The following is a 19625-nucleotide window of genomic DNA, read 5'->3' as shown; positions in this document are numbered from 1 at the left end:
TTCTCCAACTCTGCTCTCAGCAAAACCCTGCTCCCCCTCCCCCAGCCCCATGCCCCACCCGCGTGCCCTGCGGCCTCGGGCTCCGGGCTGCAATCTTATCGCCCATCGGCACTTGCCAGAGAGCCTTTGAAGACCTGTGTACTCTGACATGGTCCGTGTTGGCAGTGACGTGTCGCCATTCCGACAATATTTGCTGAGCGGCAGGGAGGGGCCCTTGTTTGTTCCTTTATCAGCCGGCAAACATCGCGAGGCTGCTGCAGGCCCCGAACCCTGGGCGCGGGGGCCACAGGCCGTCCCTGTGCTGCACAGCTGGTGAGGGTCCCGGTGGGAGGTCCCCAGCGTGGCGGGCGGCGGCAGAAGCCACCTCTGGGGGTAGAACTGTCCTGGTTGCTGGCGCTCAAGTTCAGAGAGGTTCAAGTGCTTCAAGTCCTAGAGAGGATGGAGGAATTCAGGGCTCAAACACAGGCCTCCTCCTGCCCCACCCCTGCTGTGGGGCGTCCTTGAGCCAAAGGCCACCTTGGGGGAGTCCCCTGTTGCCTAGGAACGAATGGCCTGCACTGGGGGCAGTCGTGGGCCGCGGTGCCCAGGAGACCAGCCTCAGGGGGACCAGGGCCTGAAGCTGCAAGGTGGGAGTCACGCAGGGGGGTGCCCGCTGGGCTGGGCCTGGAGGCTGCTGGGCTGAGCTGTTGAGGTGCGAGCAGCCCATGCGCCCAGGTGTGCTGAGCCAGGGCTGCAGCAGCAGTGGCCCCAGGGAAGGTGGGTGGGCGGGCCTGGCGGGCCACGGAGGACTTTCCGGGCTGGTTCCTCTCTTACAAGGGGTGTGGGACACCTGGTGGCCGCCCCAGCTGGGCCCTCTGGAAGCAGCCAGTCTGTGTATCTGCCAAGGTCTAAGCTTGAAGAGGCGAAAGGTTCTGCTTCTGTGGTCCGGGGCTCCCCGGGGAGGAAGGCGGGCACCTCCCTGCACCCCCCCGAACACCCAGGTACTGGGTGCTGGAAACCCTTCCCCAGGCACCCCTGCAGCCTCGGGGTTCGTGGAGGAGGGGCAGGAAGGGCACTGAGGGGTGCCAGGCTTCCCTGGGGAGCAGTCCCCTCAGAGGGCAAGGCCGGGGCATCTACTCAGGGTCCAGGGATCTTCGAAGAGACAGGCCCCCACCCCACCCCCCGCACATCGGGGAGGGCCAGGCATCCCTGTTCTTAGTCCCGGGAGATTCTCCTGTCCAGTCAGGATGAGGACTCTGCAGAGCCAGGGACCGGTGGGCATCACCACCCATTCTGTGTCCCGGCCCTGAGCCCGACTCCTGGCACCTGCGATGTGGGACCCCTTTAGGGCAGGGGTGCAGCCTCTGCTTGCAGATGGCTGGGAGAGGGGACTGGCAGCTGGGCCACGTGGGGGTGCAGGCGGCTTCCAGGGCCCTGGAGCCGCGTCCTCCATCACTGCCACCGCCGCCAGCCCAGACCCTGTGCCCTGGGCCCTCGGGCCATCAGGACGCTTGCCCGCTTCCTGCCCGTGTGTGCTCCCGGCTGCCCTCCCCCGCCCGCCTATCACCTGGGAGCACCTTGCGTAGCTGGACGGGCACTTGGTGTACAACAGGGGCTCCGTGCACGGCTTCTGACTCTCCCCGAGAGGGGGGCGCCGAGGGCCCCGGTTACAGGTGGGGGTTCACCTGCGGGGCCTGGGACAGAGCCCAGAGCCCACGCTCCTGGACCTCCGCTGCACCCCCATGGCGAGGCCAGGCTGGACCACAACAGGGTGCAGATGGACTCCCCACAGTCCGCTTTGCCCCCATTTCTGCCCCCTGCCGCCCGTGGGGCTCCAGCTGGCCCTGCCCACTCTGCCTTGAGGGTCTCTGAAGCTAATGGCCCCTCCTCCCACCCCCAGGACCAAGCCCAGGGGTGCATCCAATCCAGGTGTCCCTCTGACCCGCAGCCTGGTGGACAGGAGAATCCACGTGGTTTCTCGCCAGGCCTGCTTCCTGGGTGTAGCCCCCACACGCTCAGTCTGGGTGGTCTCACCAGGGATCCTGGGCTCCTCCCTACTGAGAAGTGGGGCTTCTGTCCTCAGGTTGGGTATCGGGCCCCACAAACAGAGGCCCAGAGAAGGCAGGCAGTAGCCGGAGGTCACACAGCAAGTCCAGCCCACCCACCAGCCCCTTGCCCCTGGTGGGCATGAGGGAGGAGCCAGGGAGAACGGGCAGCTCCAATCAGAGTCACGTCCACTGAGGCTCAGGTGCCGGCTGGACAGTGCTCAGGTGCCCCCCCTGGAGGACGGCCCAAAGCCCTGGTGGGAAACGGCCGAAGCACAGGAAAAGGAGGGTCCGAAAGACCTGGCAAGGGTCCTGGCTCTGCCGCCTCCCAGCTGGGTGACCTTGAGAGGCTAACCTCTCTGTTCCCTCCAAATGAAGTGGGGCGCAACCAGCTCTGCCCTCGCCCGGCTCCTGTGAGGCTGAGCCCACGAAGGAGGACGGTCCGAATGCCTCTGCCTGGCACCAGCAGCCACGCCCTCGGCCTGCCCCCACGCCAGGTCTCTCCTGCTCCTGGCAGGCGTGAGCCGGGGTGAGCTCCGTCACGGGGTATTCCGATGGCAGGCCCGCCGGGAGGGTCAGGTCCCAGCCCAGAGTGGGTCTAGACAAACTACCCCTTCGCTCCCGGCCTGTCCAGGGCGCTCCGCACAGCCAGGGGAGGCCCGTTCCTCCTGGGGACTCTCCGACAGGCAGGGCCCAGCGGGCACTGGGCAGGGAGGTCTGTTCACCGCGAACACAGAACGAGCCTCTGCCGCTCTCCAGGCCCAGGAGCCGAGGGCCCTGACCGGCTGGCTGTCGACGGCGGGGCCAGGGCTGGGGGAGGGTGCTGGGTGGCCAGGCAGCCGAGCCCAAGTGGGTGCCTCTCTGTGCTCTGGGCTCCGGTCCTCGTCCACAGCTCCTCCTGCCCACTGGACCAAGCCAAGGGGACGGAGGCCGACGGGCACTGGTAACCCACACGGGACCCAAATCAGTCTTGATTTCAAGAGAAATGAGCCTCGGGGCCTGGACTGGGACCAGCCGGGCAGACGGATGCTGACCCACCGGGCAGACGGACGCTGAGCCGACCGGGCAGACGGACGCTGAGCCGGCCGGGCAGACGGACGCTGAGCCGCCGGGCAGACGGATGCTGAGCCGGCCGGGCTGTGGACCTGAGCGAGGCCTCCCATGGCCAGCCTGGGACGCTCCCGGGGGCGGCGCCTGGCCCCGATGGGCCGTTGGGTCTGCTGGCATTACTGACGGGCCCCACTACCCCGCCAGGGCACCTCAGGTGCCCAGCAGCTCTTCTGAGGCCTGAAGCTCCCTTTTCTTTGCCTCTGGAGGGCTGGGGGGCTGGGGGGGTGTATGCACAGGGTTTGTGAAGAGAGAGTATCGCCCAGACCCAGACAGACAGACCGACCGACCCAGGGAGGGGGAGTCCGAGCACGCTGAGGGGTGCAGGCCCTGGGATGGGGAGGTAGGGGTGGCAAGGTGCCCAGCCTCAGGCTGGCTCCTGGGGTGGCACCAGGGCAGGGGTCAGAGGGGACGGGAGCAGAGGCTAACTGGGTGGGAGTGCGGGAGGGGTCGGTGAGCACAACCCTCCAGGAGGGGCGGCATGGGGCTGGGGCAGTTCAATCACCTTCTTAGGGCCCCTCAGGGGCTCAGCGGGGTTCCTTCCCGGCCCCTGGGTCTCCCCCGAGTGATTCCTTGGCAAAGCTGCCAGCTTCCAAGGTGTCCTGTAATTGCATTCTCCCAAATCCTTGTCGCTGGATCATTCCTGTTAACTTGGCGAGCACCTGGTAGGACGGCATCACGGGCCCATGGAGGGCTGCCCCTCCCCCGCTCCCCTGCCCCCCTGCCCCTTTCCCACTCCCCCCCCGCCCCCGCCCCTTCCACCTGTGCCCCTCTGCTCCCTCCTGCCCCTCCCTCTGGAAGCCCCACCCCAGGCACGCATGTCTTTCTCTGTGGGTGCTCCCCCCGCCCCCACTGGAGCAGGAACCCCCGGCCCACACAGAGCCGCTCAGGAGTGTGTCGTGTGTCGTGTGTCGGGCTGAAGGCCGTGCCCGTCTGAGGCCAGGCCCGTGGGTTGGAGGCAGAAGAAGCAGCAGCACAGGCCCTCTCCAGAGGCCAGGAGGGATCCGAGCCAGCCGCCTTCACCGGCTCCAGTGGGAATTAGGGAGGATTGCTGAGCTCCCGGGCCCCACACGCTTCCTCTGCCCCGTACCGTGGACGTGAGCACCCGCCCACCCGCCTCCCTCCCAGGAGGCCAGTTCCTGGTGGGAAGCCCAGGCTTTGCAGAAACACGACCACACGGCTGCATCCCACAGCCAGGCCTGTGGATCGGCTCGTCAGGACAACGGGGACAGGAGTGGAGGACACTGGGCAGCCTGCCTCCAGCCTCAGCAGGGCTACCCGTGTCCCAAGGCCTGGGGCCAGGCCAGGCCAAGCAGGCCAAGTAGGCCACGATCCGGGCGTGGAGCTTGCTTTCTAGAGAGAACACCCTCCGTGGCCCCAGCCCTGTCGAATTCAGCAGTCTCAGGTCCCTCCCCCATCTGGGTCGGAAGCCACAGGGGTCTAGAACCATTGCTGGGTCACTTTCTGGTGGGCTGTCCCCTCTGGGGACCCAGCAGCCCCCTCTCCAAGCAGACGTGATCTCTGGGTCACGCGATGGCTAGTGCAGGGACGAAGGCCAGGCCAGCCTGGGGACCGGAAGCTGCCCTTCATCCTCTGGGCGCACTTTGGGGTCCCCTAGAGGCCACACTCCAGCCCGGAGGCTGAGGGGAAGGTTCATGGTGAGGGCCTGACTCTGGACCCAGGATGGTCCCCAAACACTCACGTACGCGGAACCCTAGGCTCTGTGTGGGGGAGGGGAGGTGCAGAGGTGGCCGTGCGGTGGGGGTGCTGCAGGATGACAGTGAGGGGACCAGCTCCCAGCTTCTAGGTGTCCCACCTGCCCGCACCTGATGAAACACCTGTGAGGGCCGCGCTCCTCCTCCCCGCCCTCACCTGCGTCCAGCTCGGGGGTCTCGCGGGCCCTGGAGGAGCGCCCCCCGCCCACAGCTGTGAGGTGTGCGGTCCGGGCGCAGTCTGGACGAGCGAGGTTGTCTCATGCCCCCGGGAGAGGCTGTCACCTCCCCTGAAACACCCTCGCCCCTGCTCCTGGGTGCCGGCACCTCCCGCCTCCCTCGCCAGGCGGCTCCAGGCCCGACTCTGAAAGTTCACTTCTCTTTATCTGCCGGCCCAGGCGGTCACGTGGCCCAGCTGAGCGGCGAAACCACGAACTGGGGGGATCCCCGTCTAAATTCATCCTTCGACAGAAGCTGGGAATTTAGTCAGAAAACCGAGAGGATGCCGGCACGCGGGCACCTGCCCGGAGGCCTCAGGGTCACAGGGACTTTTCCTCTAAAGCTCACTCACAGGGCAGGGGGCGGGTGGACCATCGGGCAGGGCTAGACACGTGGAACCAGCCCTAAGTGAGCCGTCTGCCACCCCACCCCCGTCGATGCCCCCGGCTGGGTTCTGCAGCAGCCAGTTCTCAGGAACACTGTGATTTCCTCACACGGGAGGAACCCGAGACCCCACATCCGCAGCAGGCTTCCGGGGGAGCTCAGACAAGAAGCCGGGACTCCCCATCTCCTTGGACAGAGTGGGGGCCCCGAGGGATGGATGGGCTTCTCCCCAAGACGGGGCAGTTCTGCACCAGGAGTCTACAGACTTCTAGTGGGTGGAGTGAGTTCGCGTGTCTCTCTCGATGCCCAGCCCCTTGGGAACTAGTTGGCATACTCTTCAGTAGTTTATAAACGCTTGATGACATTTACTAGCCTTCGGTCATTTAGTCCTTTTGGGTGGCCCTCTCAGAACCCTCTACCCACCCCCTGCATCTGGTGTCCAGCAGACACTGGCCACAGTTCTCCAGTGCCCCCCCATCCAAAGCTCTGACCTTCCACCCAGAAGGACTGGTATTCTACCCTTAGGTTTACAAACTGCCAGACCATTGTGCTTATTCATCATTAACTTGTAGCCTCTAGGACCCTCGGTGTCTTCTTCTGTCGTGTTTATTCCTGGCTAGGAGTCAACGAACTACGCTGGTAAACTTTGGTCCTTGGTGAATCCTTCTCATTTTGTTGAACTGCATGTGTCTCCCGATGGTTGAGGGGTTGCGGACCTGCTTCCGCCTGCTCCACCCAGCCCATCGCACTGGGCCCGTGGCACCCCAATTTCAGCACCCAAACATGGGTTCAGAAAATCAAGCTGTTCTCTCTAGTGACTCAGAATATCAAGTGCCCCCTTCATTCAAACTGCTGATGGAAGAGCGGTAGCCTGACCCCGTGGGGGCATATTTGCAAACCACGGCGTCCAAATCACACAGGACAAGCCCGGCCGGGGTGGCTGTGGCTGAGCGTCGACCCTGCACCAAGAGGTCGCCGGTTCGATTCCCGGTCAGGGCACATGCCCAGGTTGTGGGCCCGATCCCCAGTGGGGGGCGTGCAGGAGGCGGCCAATCGTTGTTCTCTCTCATCGATGTTTCTCTCTCTCCCTCTCCCTTCCGCTCTCTCTAAAATCAATAAAGAAAAAAGAAACCCCACAGGACATGCCGGAGGAGCCTGGGGATCTGGTCACTGACATGCAGAGCGTGGGGAGGGAGTGGATTGAGGACTTCGTGTGTCCCAATGCCCAAATCTGAGTGTGGCCCATGAGGCCACTGGCCAGTGTCCTGTGGCCGCAGAGGGTGTGAGAGTGGCCGGGCAGGTCTGGGCCCTCCCTGATGTCCTTGAGGAGGTGGAGGGCCTGAGGGCGCGCGTGAGGCCTGCTCCAGGCCCCTTTAACAGTGAGGTCACCTTCATGGCCCAATAACTCAGAGAGAGGGTCCTGCTTTGTTCTCACAGTATTTCTCCGAGCTTTTCCCAGGCCAGGCCCCGGGAGTCCTAGTGCTAATGCCCAGTGGTGGGCGGGGCTTGCCACCCGCGGTGTGTGCTGTTCTGAGAGCGGGGCTCCTGGGGCGAGCGAGGAGGGGTCTGGCTTCAGGCCTTGTGCGTTGTGTGCGCACACGTGTGCGTGTGGTGGACACGTGTGGAGGGAGCCCTGATCTGCAGGTCTCATGGGGACAGGAAGGGGCAGAGGTGCAGGTGCACCCCAGCCAAAGACAAGGCCCGCCTTGGGTGTGGACATGGGCAGCCGTGGCCCAGGAGCACGGCCCCCTGCAAGGTCTGGTGGGACGCTCCCCACCCCGCCCATCGCAGGTCCTCGGAGAGTGGGGGAGGGAGAGGCAACAGGAATGACGGAGGCAGAGCTGGGCTGATGGGCTCGCATGGGCCTCAGCTGGACCCAGAGAAGACAGGCGACCTTTCTGGCTCACGGGTCTCCAGAGAAGGGCGGGTGCCCAAGGCCACTCAGACGCTGCAGTTCAAGGTTTACGCTGCGGGCCCTGAAGGCACAGCCGTCCCAGTAACTTCTCCTGGGGGCCAGCAGGTGACCTGCTCACTGGAAGGTTTGCAGGGTGCACGCAGGCCTGCCCCAGAAAGCCTGGTGACAGGGTGTGCTCCAGCCTCGCCCCCTGCAGAGGGTCGGGGTGCAGTGGTACCAGGCCCCGCCCCCTGCATGTCGGGGTGCAATGGTACCAGGCCCCGCCCCCTGCATGTCGGGGTGCAATGGTACCAGGCCTCGCCCCCTGCAGAAGGTCGGGGTGCAATGGTACCAGGCCTCACCCCCTGCAGAAGGTCGGGGTGCAGTGGTACCAGGCCCCGCCTCCTGTAAAGGGTTGGGGTGCGGTGGTACCAGGCCTCAGCTGCTGCAGCAGGTCGGAGTGCAGTGGTACCAGGCCCCGCCCCCTGCAGAGGGTTGGGGTGCAGTGGTACCAGGCCCCGCCCCCTGCAGAGGGTTGGGGTGCAGTGGTACCAGGCCCCGCCCCCTGCAGCAGGTCGGGGTGCAGTGGTACCAGGCCCCGCCCCCCCTGCATGTCGGGGTGCAATGGTACCAGGCCTCGCCCCCTGCAGAAGGTCGGGGTGCAATGGTACCAGGCCTCACCCCCTGCAGAAGGTCGGGGTGCAGTGGTACCAGGCCCCGCCTCCTGGACAGGGTTGGGGTGCGGTGGTACCAGGCCTCAGCTGCTGCAGCAGGTCGGGGTGCAGTGGTACCAGGCCTCACCCCTGTAAAGGGTTGGGGTGCGGTGGTACCAGGCCCCGCCCCCTGCAGAGGGTTGGGGTGCAGTGGTACCAGGCCCCGCCCCCTGCAGAGGGTTGGGGTGCAGTGGTACCAGGCCCCGCCCCCTGCAGCAGGTCGGGGTGCAGTGGTACCAGGCCCCGCCCCCTGCATGTCGGGGTGCAATGGTACCAGGCCTCGCCCCCTGCAGAAGGTCGGGGTGCAATGGTACCAGGCCTCACCCCCTGCAGAAGGTCGGGGTGCAGTGGTACCAGGCCCCGCCTCCTGTAAAGGGTTGGGGTGCAGTGGTACCAGGCCCCGCCCCCTGCAGAGGGTTGGGGTGCAGTGGTACCAGGCCCCGCCCCCTGCAGAGGGTTGGGGTGCAGTGGTACCAGGCCCCGCCCCCTGCAGAGGGTTGGGGTGCAGTGGTACCAGGCCCCCGCCTCCTGTAAAGGGTTGGGGTGCGGTGGTACCAGGCCTCAGCTGCTGCAGCAGGTCGGAGTGCAGTGGTACCAGGCCTCACCCCTGTAAAGGGTCGGGGTGCAGTGGTACCAGGCCTCGCCCCCTGCAGAAGGTCGGGGTGCAGTGGTACCAGGCCTCGCCCCCTGCAGAGGGTCGGGGTGCGGTGGTACCAGGCCTCGCCCCCTGCAGCGTGTGGGGGTGCGGTGGTGCCAGGCCTCGCCCCCTGCAGAGGGTCGGGGTGCAGTGGTACCAGGCCCCGCCCCCTGCAGAGGGTCGGGGTGCAGTGGTACCAGGCCTCGCCCCCTGCAGAGGGTTGGGGTGCGGTGGTACCAGGCCTCGCCCCCTGCAGAGGGTCGGGGTGCGGTGGTACCAGGCCTCGCCCCCTGCAGAGGGTTGGGGTGCGGTGGTACCAGGCCTCGCCCCCTGCAGAGGGTTGGGGTGCGGTGGTACCAGGCCTCACCCCCTGCAGCGTGTCGGGGTGCAGTGGTACCAGGCCCCGCCCCCTGTAAAGGGTTGGGGTGCAGTGGTACCAGGCCTCAGCTGCTGCAGCAGGTCGGAGTGCAGTGGTACCAGGCCTCACCCCCTGCAGAGGGTTGGGGTGCAGTGGTACCAGGCCCCGCCTCCTGTAAAGGGTTGGGGTGCAGTGGTACCAGGCCTCAGCTGCTGCAGCAGGTCGGAGTGCAGTGGTACCAGGCCTCACCCCCTGCAGAGGGTTGGGGTGCAGTGGTACCAGGCCTCACCCCCTGCAGAGGGTTGGGGTGCAGTGGTACCAGGCCTCAGCTGCTGCAGCAGGTCGGAGTGCAGTGGTACCAGGCCCCGCCCCCTGCAGAGGGTCGGGGTGCGGTGGTGCCAGGCCTCGGTCGGACTCGCTGCGTGCCTGTGCAGTGGACTCCTGGCTCAGCGGCGTGGAAGCAGGCTCTGCACAGCCTGCTCACTCTCTGACGTGATCGAGGCCCCGAGAACTTCTCTGGTGGAGCCCCAGACTATGAGGGGTGCAGACAGCCACCTACACTGCTGGAGAGGACATTCCCAGGCCTTCAGGACCCGGTCGGCAGAGGGCAGCCCTTTCGGGCCCCGCCCTGCCGTCTGACGGTCCAGGGCCGGAGTGCGGGGTTGTTTACGGAGAATCAGAGCAAAGACAAACATCCTGACTCGGCCACACCCAGGGAGCCAGCTGCCTCTTGGGTTAGAAAGGTCCTTTCAGGCGGGGCGGGGCCCGTCTGTGGCCTGAGGTGGGGTCGGAATGGGCATGGTCCTCCTGCAGGACTGCCTTTTGGGGGCCCTGGGTCCCCCCGTGTTCACACCGCCTGCAGCAGCGCAGCAGCCATGCCGACGGCCAGGCTCACCTCTGCGGCGCTGGGGCTCGGCCCCCAGACAGACTGGGGCGCATCCTCTCCCACCTCAAGGACCAGGGCTCCATAGGCAGAGCCCCGGCCATGCCTGTCGTGCCCCCGGCACCCTCCCAGCCAGCCTGCACCCTTGTGTGCAGAGGGGCCATGAAGGCCGAGGCCCCGGGGTGCGGCCTTCGGGGGAGCTGCACCGGCTCCCTCCTCCTGTGGGCAGAGGGGCCAAAGGCCCTGGAAGCTGCTACCCACCCTGCTCCAGAGGAACAGTACCGGCCCCAGCACCACACCCCTCTTCCTGCGATCCTGGGGCACCCTTGCAGCAGGCTCCCGGGTTCCCAGGAGCTAAGGCTGAAGTCTTCCTCCAGCTCCGGTCCCCGGCAGGCCCAGTGCACCCTCCTTAACGAAGCTCACACATGGCCCGGCCGGGGTGGCTGTGGCTGGGCGTCGACCCTGCACCAAGTGGTCACCGGTTCCATTCCCAGTCAGGGCACATGCCCAGGCTGTGGGCCCCATCCCCAGCGGGGGGCATGCAGGAGGCGGCCAGTTGGTGTTCTCTCTCACCCATGTTTCTCTCTCTCCCTTCCTCTCTCTCTGACATCAATAAAGAAAAACTAAATTTTTAAAGAAGCTCATGCAGGCACGCTCGGCTCCTCCCGGGGCGGGGTCCCCGCACACAAGTCGCAACAGAACACAGCATGTTCCGGCCTCAGGGACCCAAGCTGCTGGGGCTGGAAGGCTCATTCCCGGCTCACCTGTCCCATGCACCTCTCCGTGGCGGGGACACAGCCTTCCTTCTCCCGGCCCTCCCGCTGCAGGCCGAGCTCAGCCTTCTCCCCTGCCCCCACCAGTTCCACGTCTCCTCCCACCCCCACGGGAGCAGCCCCCCATCTCCCACGGGGTCCTCTGCCCAGCACCAGAACGTGACAAACCCGCCGGACCGTCTCCTGGAGGTGCCCCAGAACACACGTTTCTCGTCAACACGTTTTATTTACTTGGTGGTGGAGCCCACGACAGTGGACGTGTTGCTGGCTGGCCACGGGCCACCGTGACCAGTCCGGGCCGGGCGCAGGGCCTGCCCAGCGGGTGATCATGTTTGGAAACCAAAACAAAACAGAGAAAGGAGCGCTGGCCACGGACATCGGTCCTCTCTTCGTCTTGCTGGGAATTTCCTGAAACGTTCCCTTGGACGACGGAACCGTGTCCTTGTTAAGCCAGAGATGCCGGAGAGAAGGTGGCCACGCGACTTGATCTCCCTTCGAACTTGAGATGCTACCTTCTCACGGAGAAATCCAGAGGCCAGATGCCTGCGGATGACGAGCAGCACCCTCCCCTGCCCCGCCCTGCCCCGCGGAGGCCCAGGGACCCAGGGACGGCCCTCCCTGGTCTCTCAAGGGCTGACCCAGGGGCCAGAGCCCCAGCTCAGGTGGTCTGTCTCCGCAGCAGCGGGCTGAGACCTTGATGGCCGCCGCCCACCCCCTCGCAGGAGCCCGGGAGCTGGCAGACACGACAATCTGGCTGGTTCGCCGAGGGTATGGCTCATGGTCCACTGGTCTTCAGGGCAGGGTGTGGGGTGGCATGAGGTGAATTTTACAGAAAAGAGGCACAGAGAGGCACGCCGTGGAGAGGGGCACTGGGGTCTGGAGCAGGGTGCCTCTTGGTCAAGGTTGCTGAAGGCCAAGGTCAGTGGTCTGTTCCCTGAGTGGCAGGTGAGGTCCCAGGGGTGGGTCAGCCTCCCACGGCCGTCTGAGGTGGACGTCACTGCTCATCCCACAGGTGAGGGGACAGGCGGCAGAGGGCCAGGCCGGGCAGGCGCGGAGGCAGGACAGGAAGCAGGTGCCTGACCCCCAGGGAAGGGTCCTCCTGAGACGCAGGCTGCTCATTCCCCCCGGGAACCGCCCTGCGCTTCAGGGGTTTGGGGGAAATGTTGGCCTCGGGGTGTTTCCTCTGGGCAGGGACAGAACGCTCTCAGGCTGATCTATCCTGGGTTGCTTGGCACCCAGGGTCTGCAGGGGAGGTGCCGGCCTCAGGCCGAGCCGCGGGCCCCTCACCTCCCTGGGAACAAGGCACAGCTCACAGGCCAGTCCTGGGCAGCGCTGGCCCACCGAACCCCGAGCCTGGGCGGGCGCTCCGGCACCCTCCGGCTGCCTGCAGGAGATGCAGGATCGGGGGAGGTTTCTGGAGGGCAGAGCCAGACTAGATCCCACCACCTAGGGGGCTGCCCCGCTCCAAGTCATTCCTACCAAACCGCTGCTGCCGAGAGCCCGGAGGGACTCACAAAGCCGAGGGGAAAACCAGGGCGCCCCCTGCCCCTGCCCCTGCCCTTAGTCGGCCGGTTTCCTACGCCCATCTACCAAAATTTGGAGGTGGGTGGCCCGTGCCAGCTACTGCCCTGCAGCCCAGGTCTCAGGACCAGCGTGTCCCTCCTGTTGAGTGGCTCCAGGCAGGAAAATCAGACAGCACACAGTGGAGGTCAGATCCCACACCTCCATCCTGCCTGGTGCTGGGCCAGTCAGGACAACACGGGGCTGCCCTCCTCCTGGGGGGCTGGGGTCCCTCCCTACCCTCCCACCCCCCCCCACGTGGCTCAGATGCCCATGGCTGGGAGTTCCACGTCTTCCTGGCACACAGGTCCTCATTCCAGCCCAGATCACTGAGCAGAGCCCCCCACCCAGCCCCCTCCGCCTCCCCAGGCCCGGAGCCCCACCGCAGAGCCCTTTCCTGGAGGCCCGGCGGCACGCCGCCACGCCGGCACAGCCATTAGCGGCGACACTCAGGTATGCACACGCACGCGCCCGCCAATAACATTAAGTGTCATTTTAAAAAATGGGTTAAATAAGCAGCACCGCGGAAGACCGCGGCGCGGGCCGATCACCTCGTCTGCACGTTCAGGCGGTGGGAAGGCTGGGAGTCTAATGACTGAATTATCGCCCTAATGCCTTTGCCTGGCTGGGGATGATGCTGGGCGGCAGCTGCCTCGGGGTCTCTGGCTGGCTTCCTCTAATTGCATCCAGATTAAGGGGTGGGGCAAGGCGGGCCTTCAGCCCTCTGAGCAGGGTGTCCCCCCGGAGCCCACGCATCCAGGGTGTCCACCATCCCGGCTGCTCTGAGGTGGGAGCACTGAGGGAGGGTGGGGGTGGCACTTGGTACAAGGTCTTGGGGAGCTGTGGGAACCGGGACGCTCAGGATGTTTTACATCAGGACCTTCGAAATGAGGGGATCCCTGGATGACGCCCCCCAGCAGCCCAAAGGCACAAGGTATCACAGAGCCGAGCACGACTCTCTGCAGCTGCAGGCCGGAGGAGGACCCTCTTCCCCTCTTGGGCACTCCCTGCCTCTCCAGAGGAATCATGCCCGGGCTGCAGAAGGCGTGGTCCCAAACCCTGACATTTGGACCAAGACTTCCTGGTGGTGGTGGCTGTACTGGCCGCCCAGATCCTCACCCACCCCCCGGTTCCCAGCCCTGCCCGCTCACCACACAGTCCCTCTGGCTATGGAGACAGATGGTCCATCCCCACCCCCTGATGCTGAGTCCGGCCACGTGACTTGCTGTGTCCAGCGGGATGTCCGCAGGTGTGATGTCTGCCAAGGCTTGGAAAGGTGTCTGAGCATTTCCGCTCCTGCACCTGTGCGTGGCCGGGGCCAGCCAGCAGGAGATGCAGAGACATGGAGCAGGGCCAAGTCCCACCTCTGCACAGGTGGGCACCCCCTGGGACTTAACAGGCTGACCCCAGACATGGGAGCAAGCCCCACCAAGACCAGACTGCCCAGCCTCAACCGCAGACCCCCAGACTCGCGGGCCAGATGAGTGTGTGCAGTTTGAGGCCACCAAGTACCGGGGGCGTTACGCAGCACCAGCGTGGCAATGGGAAACTGATAACGCCTGTTCTCGGGGTCCCGGCTGTTTGAGGAGGGTCCACATAGAACCTGGTTAACTTGAGCCAATTCCAACAGAGAAAAGCAATCTTTTTTTCCCGGATGCAAAGTGGAGGAGAGATCCACCCCCACCCAGCTGGGACCCCTGACGCCAGACTGTCATGGTCAGCACCCCAAGATCTGGGCACAGACGGGGCCCCAGGATGGTCTCCCCAAAAGGCTCTTGGACAGAGGGGCCAGGGACGGGAAGTACCAGTCTCAGCCACCTTGGGTGCTTGGTGAGCAGAGTCCAGAAGAGGAGCCTGCTAATTTCCTCCTTCCTGTTGATAAGCATCTTTCTACATGTTTCAAATGGATGGCACCGCCCAGCAGCGGCCAGCGCCACCCAGTGAGAACGGCAGGAAGCCGCTCCCAGCTGGGGCTGTCTCCGCCTCTCGCACTTCGCCAGGTCTCCCCGAGAATGTGCTGGAGGGTTTGAGCTTCTTCACCCCCACCTGCCCTGGTCTGTCCTTGACATGCTGAGGAGCAACTGATGGGAAACCCTTTGGGAGGGAAGGGTGTTGGGAAGACCTGGTTTCTAGCCAGCGAGCAGAGGCGTCCTGAGTGCGGGCTGCCTCCTCGTGCCTTTGTCCTGCTGGGACGCGAACACCCCGCCGTGCCCGGACACTGCGTCCCTCCCTCCGGAGGGCTTGAGGCACAAACCCCCTTGCTCCCCCAGCCCCCGCTGGCGGCGGCACTGGTGAGGTTGGCCTGAACGCTGAGAAGCTCACGCAGAAGTCTCGGCGTGGGGAGGAAGCCAGCACGCAGGTCACCAAGCCCTCGTGGCTCAGGCTCGCGAGCAGTTGCCTTCACATACCAGGAGGTCAACGTTGGAAGGAGCAGCGTGGACGTTCCCAGCTTCTCAAGGCCCCACTGGTCACACCTCTCCATCCTGAAGTCAGCGGGGCTTGATTCACGTTAGGGGCAGATGTCTTCACGTCCCTGCCGCACCGGTGGCCGGAGGAGCTGGGAGGTGGTTGGCTCGCGAAGACGTCTCTGGGCCTGGACGGGACCCCTCTTCCGGGCTGCACCCTTGGGTGCTGGTGGGTGAACTAGACCTTCTTTCCCGGTCCGCCTTCCCCACTGCCTGGACGCCCTGCATTTGCGCACGGAGCTGGAGGAAATCCTCCCGATGCGGCGGAGGAAGGCGAGGGGAGGGGCCACCCCTGAGTCTCCAGGTGGGCGCCAGGCGCCCGGGTCCCACCCGGTTCAGGAGCTGACTTCCCTGGGCGGCTGGCGGGACTTCCTCCTCTCACGTGCAGACTCTGCTTCCATAGTTAATATGAAAATGTTCCCTTCGTGTCGCCCAAAGGCATTTCATTACGTTTCGACCATGCCCGGTCCAGTCCATGCCCATCCCCACCCCTCCCATGCTGGGGACCGCCAGGGGGGTCCCCCCAACCCTCGTCCAGCGCAGGGAGCCCAACCTATCTGTGGAAACCAAAGCCTTCCCGAGGCATTTTGGGGCCTTTCTTGCATTCTCGGGGGAGTGTGGGCACAGGCGTCTCCACCATGCCCCCGTAGGGACAGCTCTCCGAGCCCGGGTGCCGGCCGGTGCACTCCACGGCGGGCATGTACCCGCTGTCCCACATGCCGCTCCCACACAGCTTACACAGGTCGTGCAGGCTGCAGGGGATCCGGGGCAAGAGGCGGAACTGATAGAGCAGACTCCTCGCCTGCAGGGAGAGAGGACAGGCGGTGAGGACGGGCAGGGGGCAGCGGGCGGCGGGAGCACCTGCCCACGTGCCAGGCTCAGGCCGAGGGCTCTGCCTGAGGTAACCATTCACCCCCAGCTCGGAGGGACCCTTGGTCCAGCTGCAGTGACAGGACCCGCAGGGTTCTCAGAACCGTCCTCATACATGGCTCCGGACAAAGAATGTCCCCCAAAGGGCCTTCATACAAGGGTGAGCAGGGCAGCGCCCAGCCCCTGTCCTAAGACGCCTCTCACTCGGCCCCCACACGAGGCTCTGTCTCCACTGCCAACCCTTCTCCTTGCCCACCTGACCACTGACCCGGGGCCCTCCAGTGATCTCTCAGAAGCAGAAGTCTGGGAGTGGGGCCCTGGCAAAACGCACACCCCCTTTATCCCAGTAACCCTGGAGGAGGAGCAGACGCCCTCCCCCTAGTCTCCTCTCTTGTCCTGTCTCTGGGCTTTGAGTGAGATGCTCCAAGGTGGGGAGCTTGTCTAACAACCCTGGTCATTTCTGCAGACCACGTGGTCCTGTGTCACAGCCTCCTGGGTGATGGGGCCTGAGGAGCGAGCAGCCCGGCTCACGCAGTGGCCACAGGGGCCGACCCCTGGGCTTGGTGGGGAGCTCCCAGTAGTACAGTGGGGGTGGGGCCTGAGTGGAGGCGGGGCTCTGCATGTAGTGGGAAGTCTGTGTGTGGGGAGGAGCCCTACGCATGTAGGTGGGGCCATGTGGGGGCGGGGCCGTGTGCTGCTCTTAAAAATGTGGGTGGGGCTGGGTTGTGTGTGTTGCTCTGCATGGGTGGGGTGAGGAGCCCTGTGGTGGGGGCGGGGCTCTATGCATTGCTCTGTAAACATGAGGGGAGGAGCTCTGCGTGCATGGGCGGGGCTGTGGGGGCGGGGCTCTGTGTTGCTCTGCAAACATGAGGGGAGGAGCCCTGTGGTGGGGGCGGGGCTTTATGCATTGCTCTGTAAACATGAGGGGAGGAGCTCTGTGTGCATGGGCGGGGCTGTGGGGGCGGGGCTCTGTGTTGCCCTGCAAACATGAGGGGAGGAGCTCTGCATGCATGGGCGAGGCTGTGGGGGCGGGGCTCTGTGTTGCTCTGCAAACATGAGGGGAGGAGCTCTGTGTGGGGGCGGGACGCTCACCTTCCTGAGGACCAGCTCGCCATTCATGTGCATGGCCAAGTTTCCAAAGTGCAGGAGCATCTGGTCGGTAGCCAGCTGCTGCTCAATGACATCATCCCCATAGATGGCCACGATGGCCACGCAGATGAAAAGGTGGAAGTAATCCGTCTGCGGGTGTGGAAAGTGGGCTTCAGAGGAGGCCCCGGACCCAGCCTGGGCCCTGCCTGCAGGTGGAGGCTGAGAGGGGGTGCAGCTGAGGCTGTCTGGGCGGGTGTGTGGCCCCGGACGAGCCACACGACCTCTTTGGTCCAGAGTTCCCACCTGTGAGGGCCGATGTCAGTACCTGTAACAGTCTCCACAGGCTGCTGGGACACCCACAGACATGACGTTGGTCCTGGCCTCCCAGGGGCTGCTACTCTTTGGGGGACCCCTACCCTCTGGGTGCCCTGCCTGGGGGCCGAGAGCACACCGCCTCTGACGGCTGTGCCCATCCTGAAGGCTGGCTGCCGAAGGTCCTGAGACGCAGTGGTGAGGCTGGGCCAGACACTCGCGTGGCTCGAGGACCACACCAGCGAGAACCTTCCGGCAGCCACCCACCCGTCCGTGCCGTCCTGCCTCCTGGCCAAACGTCCCAACTCCTGCCCAGAGACCACTCAGGCGGGAAGGAGACCCTAAGGGCTGAGCCCCAGGGCGGCGACGCGGCCGCAGCAGGAAGCCCGCAGGAAGCTGGCCCTCGGTCCGACCTTGGAGCTCTCCTGTCCGGACGCTCTCGGGGCTGGTGGCTTTGATCTGAACATGCTTCCAGGGCCAGAGGAAGGACAAGGCGCACCGGGAAGCCCGTGTTTAGTCTCCTGATGCTGACCACAGGGAACCATGTTTCTAGACCGGCAGGGTAGAGCCCATGTGCCCTGGAGAGAACACCCCCAGACCGCTGGGCCCAGGACTTCGGCCCTTCCCCAGAACAAACCCGAAATGGTCTTGCTTGGGCTCAGAATGATCCTCCCTTGGCTCTGTGAACTCTGCTGGGGTGGGGAGACAGGAAGGTGGGGAGACAGGAAGGCTCTTCTCGGAGAGGACGGTAGGGAGGGAGGGGTGTCATGTCCTAACTTGGGCTGTACGGGACTAATTTCAGTTCCCAGGATATGGCCCAGGGCAGTCCAGCCCCCAAAGCCCCCCGAGTGAAACAGAATAGAGCCTTCTCACTCAGGGGCCACCTTAAAAGTTAAAGGGCCCTGGCCCAGCTGTATGGCTCAGTGGATTGAGGGTATCCTGTGGACTGAGAGGCCCCAGTTCGGGGCTCTGTCCACCTGTGGGGCTGTCGGGGCTCTGTCCACCTGTCCACCTGTGGGGCTATCGGGGCTCTGTCCACCTGTCCACCTGTGGGGCTGTCGGGGCTCTGTCCACCTGTCCACCTGTCCACCCGTGGGGCTGTCGGGGCTCTGTCCACCTGTCCCTCTGTCCACCTGTCCATCTGTCCTCCTGTGGGGCTGTCGGGGCTCTGTCCACCTGTGGAGCTGTTGGGGCTCTGTCCGCCTGTCCATCTGTCCACCTGTGGGGCTGTCGGGGCCCTGTCTGCCTGTGGAGCTGTCGGGGCTCTGTCCGCCTGTCCATCTGTCCACCTGTGGGGCTGTCGGGGCCCTGTCTGCCTGTGGAGCTGTCGGGGCTCTGTCCGCCTGTCCATCTGTCTACCTGTGGGGCTGTCGGGGCTCTGTCCGCCTGTCCATCTGTCCACCTGTGGGGCTGTCGGGGCTCTGTCCATCTGTCCACCTGTGGGACGGAAGCCGCTCGGGCTGCTGCAGAGAGAACAGCTCCGGCAGAAAGGGTCCGGCTGTTCCGATACGTCAACCCTGTTTGTTTTTAGAAAGGCCGACGGAGTCGGAGACTTGCCATCCCTTAGCACCGTCAGCATGTGGCTCACTTGGGTGTTAAAGCCACGCGACAGGGCCAGACTGCACTCTCCGGGAGATTCGCCCGGGAGACGCTGATAAGGACGGACGGCGGGTGAGTGGACGTGGACATGACTGGGAGGGGCCGGCGGCCGGCCCGGGCTCCCTGCGGGGAAGCAGGGTCTCGGCCTGTTCCCTGAGCCGCCCCAAGGGGAGGAGGCGGGCTCTGGCACGTGGGCACTGGGGTCCCAGGCTGCGGTGGGCGTGCCTGGCCCCAGAAACACCTTTCATGCTGACTGGTTGTGACAGGGGCCAGCTCAGCCCCAGGAGGTGTGAGCAGTCAGTGGGCAATTGGCATCGATTTCAGATCCTTGGAGGCGAGCTGCAGGTCTGAAGCCAGCCACGTGGGGTGGAAGGCGGTGGCAACGTGAGGGGCTGACATGGAGCTAGTGGGGAGCTGGGGGTTCAGAGGAGGGGACCCTGAGGAGGGGACCCCTCCCGGAAGGCAGGGTGCAGGATGGTGGCTGTGGCCCGGGGACGGGCCCTGCAGCCCTCCCCTCACCCACCGGCCCACCTGGTAGTGTGCCCAGCAGGCCTCCCAGATGCGCAGGGCCTCGGCCTCGGGGAACTCCCGCTTGAAGCACAGCAGCAGCCAGCGGTGGCAGAACAGCACCTGCAGGCCGTCCTCGCCCAGCGACACCAGGTGCTGGTGGAAGCGCGGGTGCGTCAGCCGCAGCAGCTCCCGCAGGTACAGCTGGGTGAGGCAGGATCAGTTAGCCCGGAGCCCACGCCAGCCTGCTGCCCGGCCCGGACCTGCTCTCCCAGGAGCCTTCCTCGGGCCACCCCACCCGACACGGACACGTGCCGTACCCGAGACCGCTCTGCGCTGCGCCTGCACCTGCTTAGTCCACTTACCGCTGGACTCGGCCCACACCTGTCTCGGCCAGTTTGGCCCAGATCTGACTGTTCAGAGGCCCTGGGGCGGCCCGGGGCGGCTCTGTGCAGGGAAGACTCCCTGGGCCTCAGCCGCCACGTGGGGCTGTTTCTGCCAGCCCCTCCCTCCTGGGAA

General features: G+C 65.3%; 1 protein-coding gene across 1 annotated transcript in view; it reads right to left on the bottom strand.

Moving 5' to 3' along the window:
- Positions 1–15264: 15264 nt before the first annotated feature.
- Positions 15265–19625, bottom strand: part of TBC1D16 (TBC1 domain family member 16) — a 58850-nt gene continuing 54489 nt past the window's right edge. The window contains exons 10-12 of the mRNA XM_036268697.1: positions 19131–19310; positions 16692–16838; positions 15265–15531 (exon numbers count right to left, since the gene is read on the bottom strand). Of these exons, the coding sequence (XP_036124590.1) occupies positions 15283–15531; positions 16692–16838; positions 19131–19310 (576 nt within the window). The 3' untranslated portion in view covers positions 15265–15282. The remainder of the gene's footprint in view (positions 15532–16691; positions 16839–19130; positions 19311–19625) is intronic.

Source organism: Molossus molossus, unplaced genomic scaffold (assembly GCF_014108415.1).
Source record: "Molossus molossus isolate mMolMol1 unplaced genomic scaffold, mMolMol1.p scaffold_m16_p_19, whole genome shotgun sequence".
Taxonomy (NCBI): Eukaryota; Metazoa; Chordata; class Mammalia; order Chiroptera; family Molossidae; genus Molossus; species Molossus molossus.
Note: the sequence above shows the minus strand (reverse complement) of the source record. Positions and strands in the feature narration are given on the sequence as shown.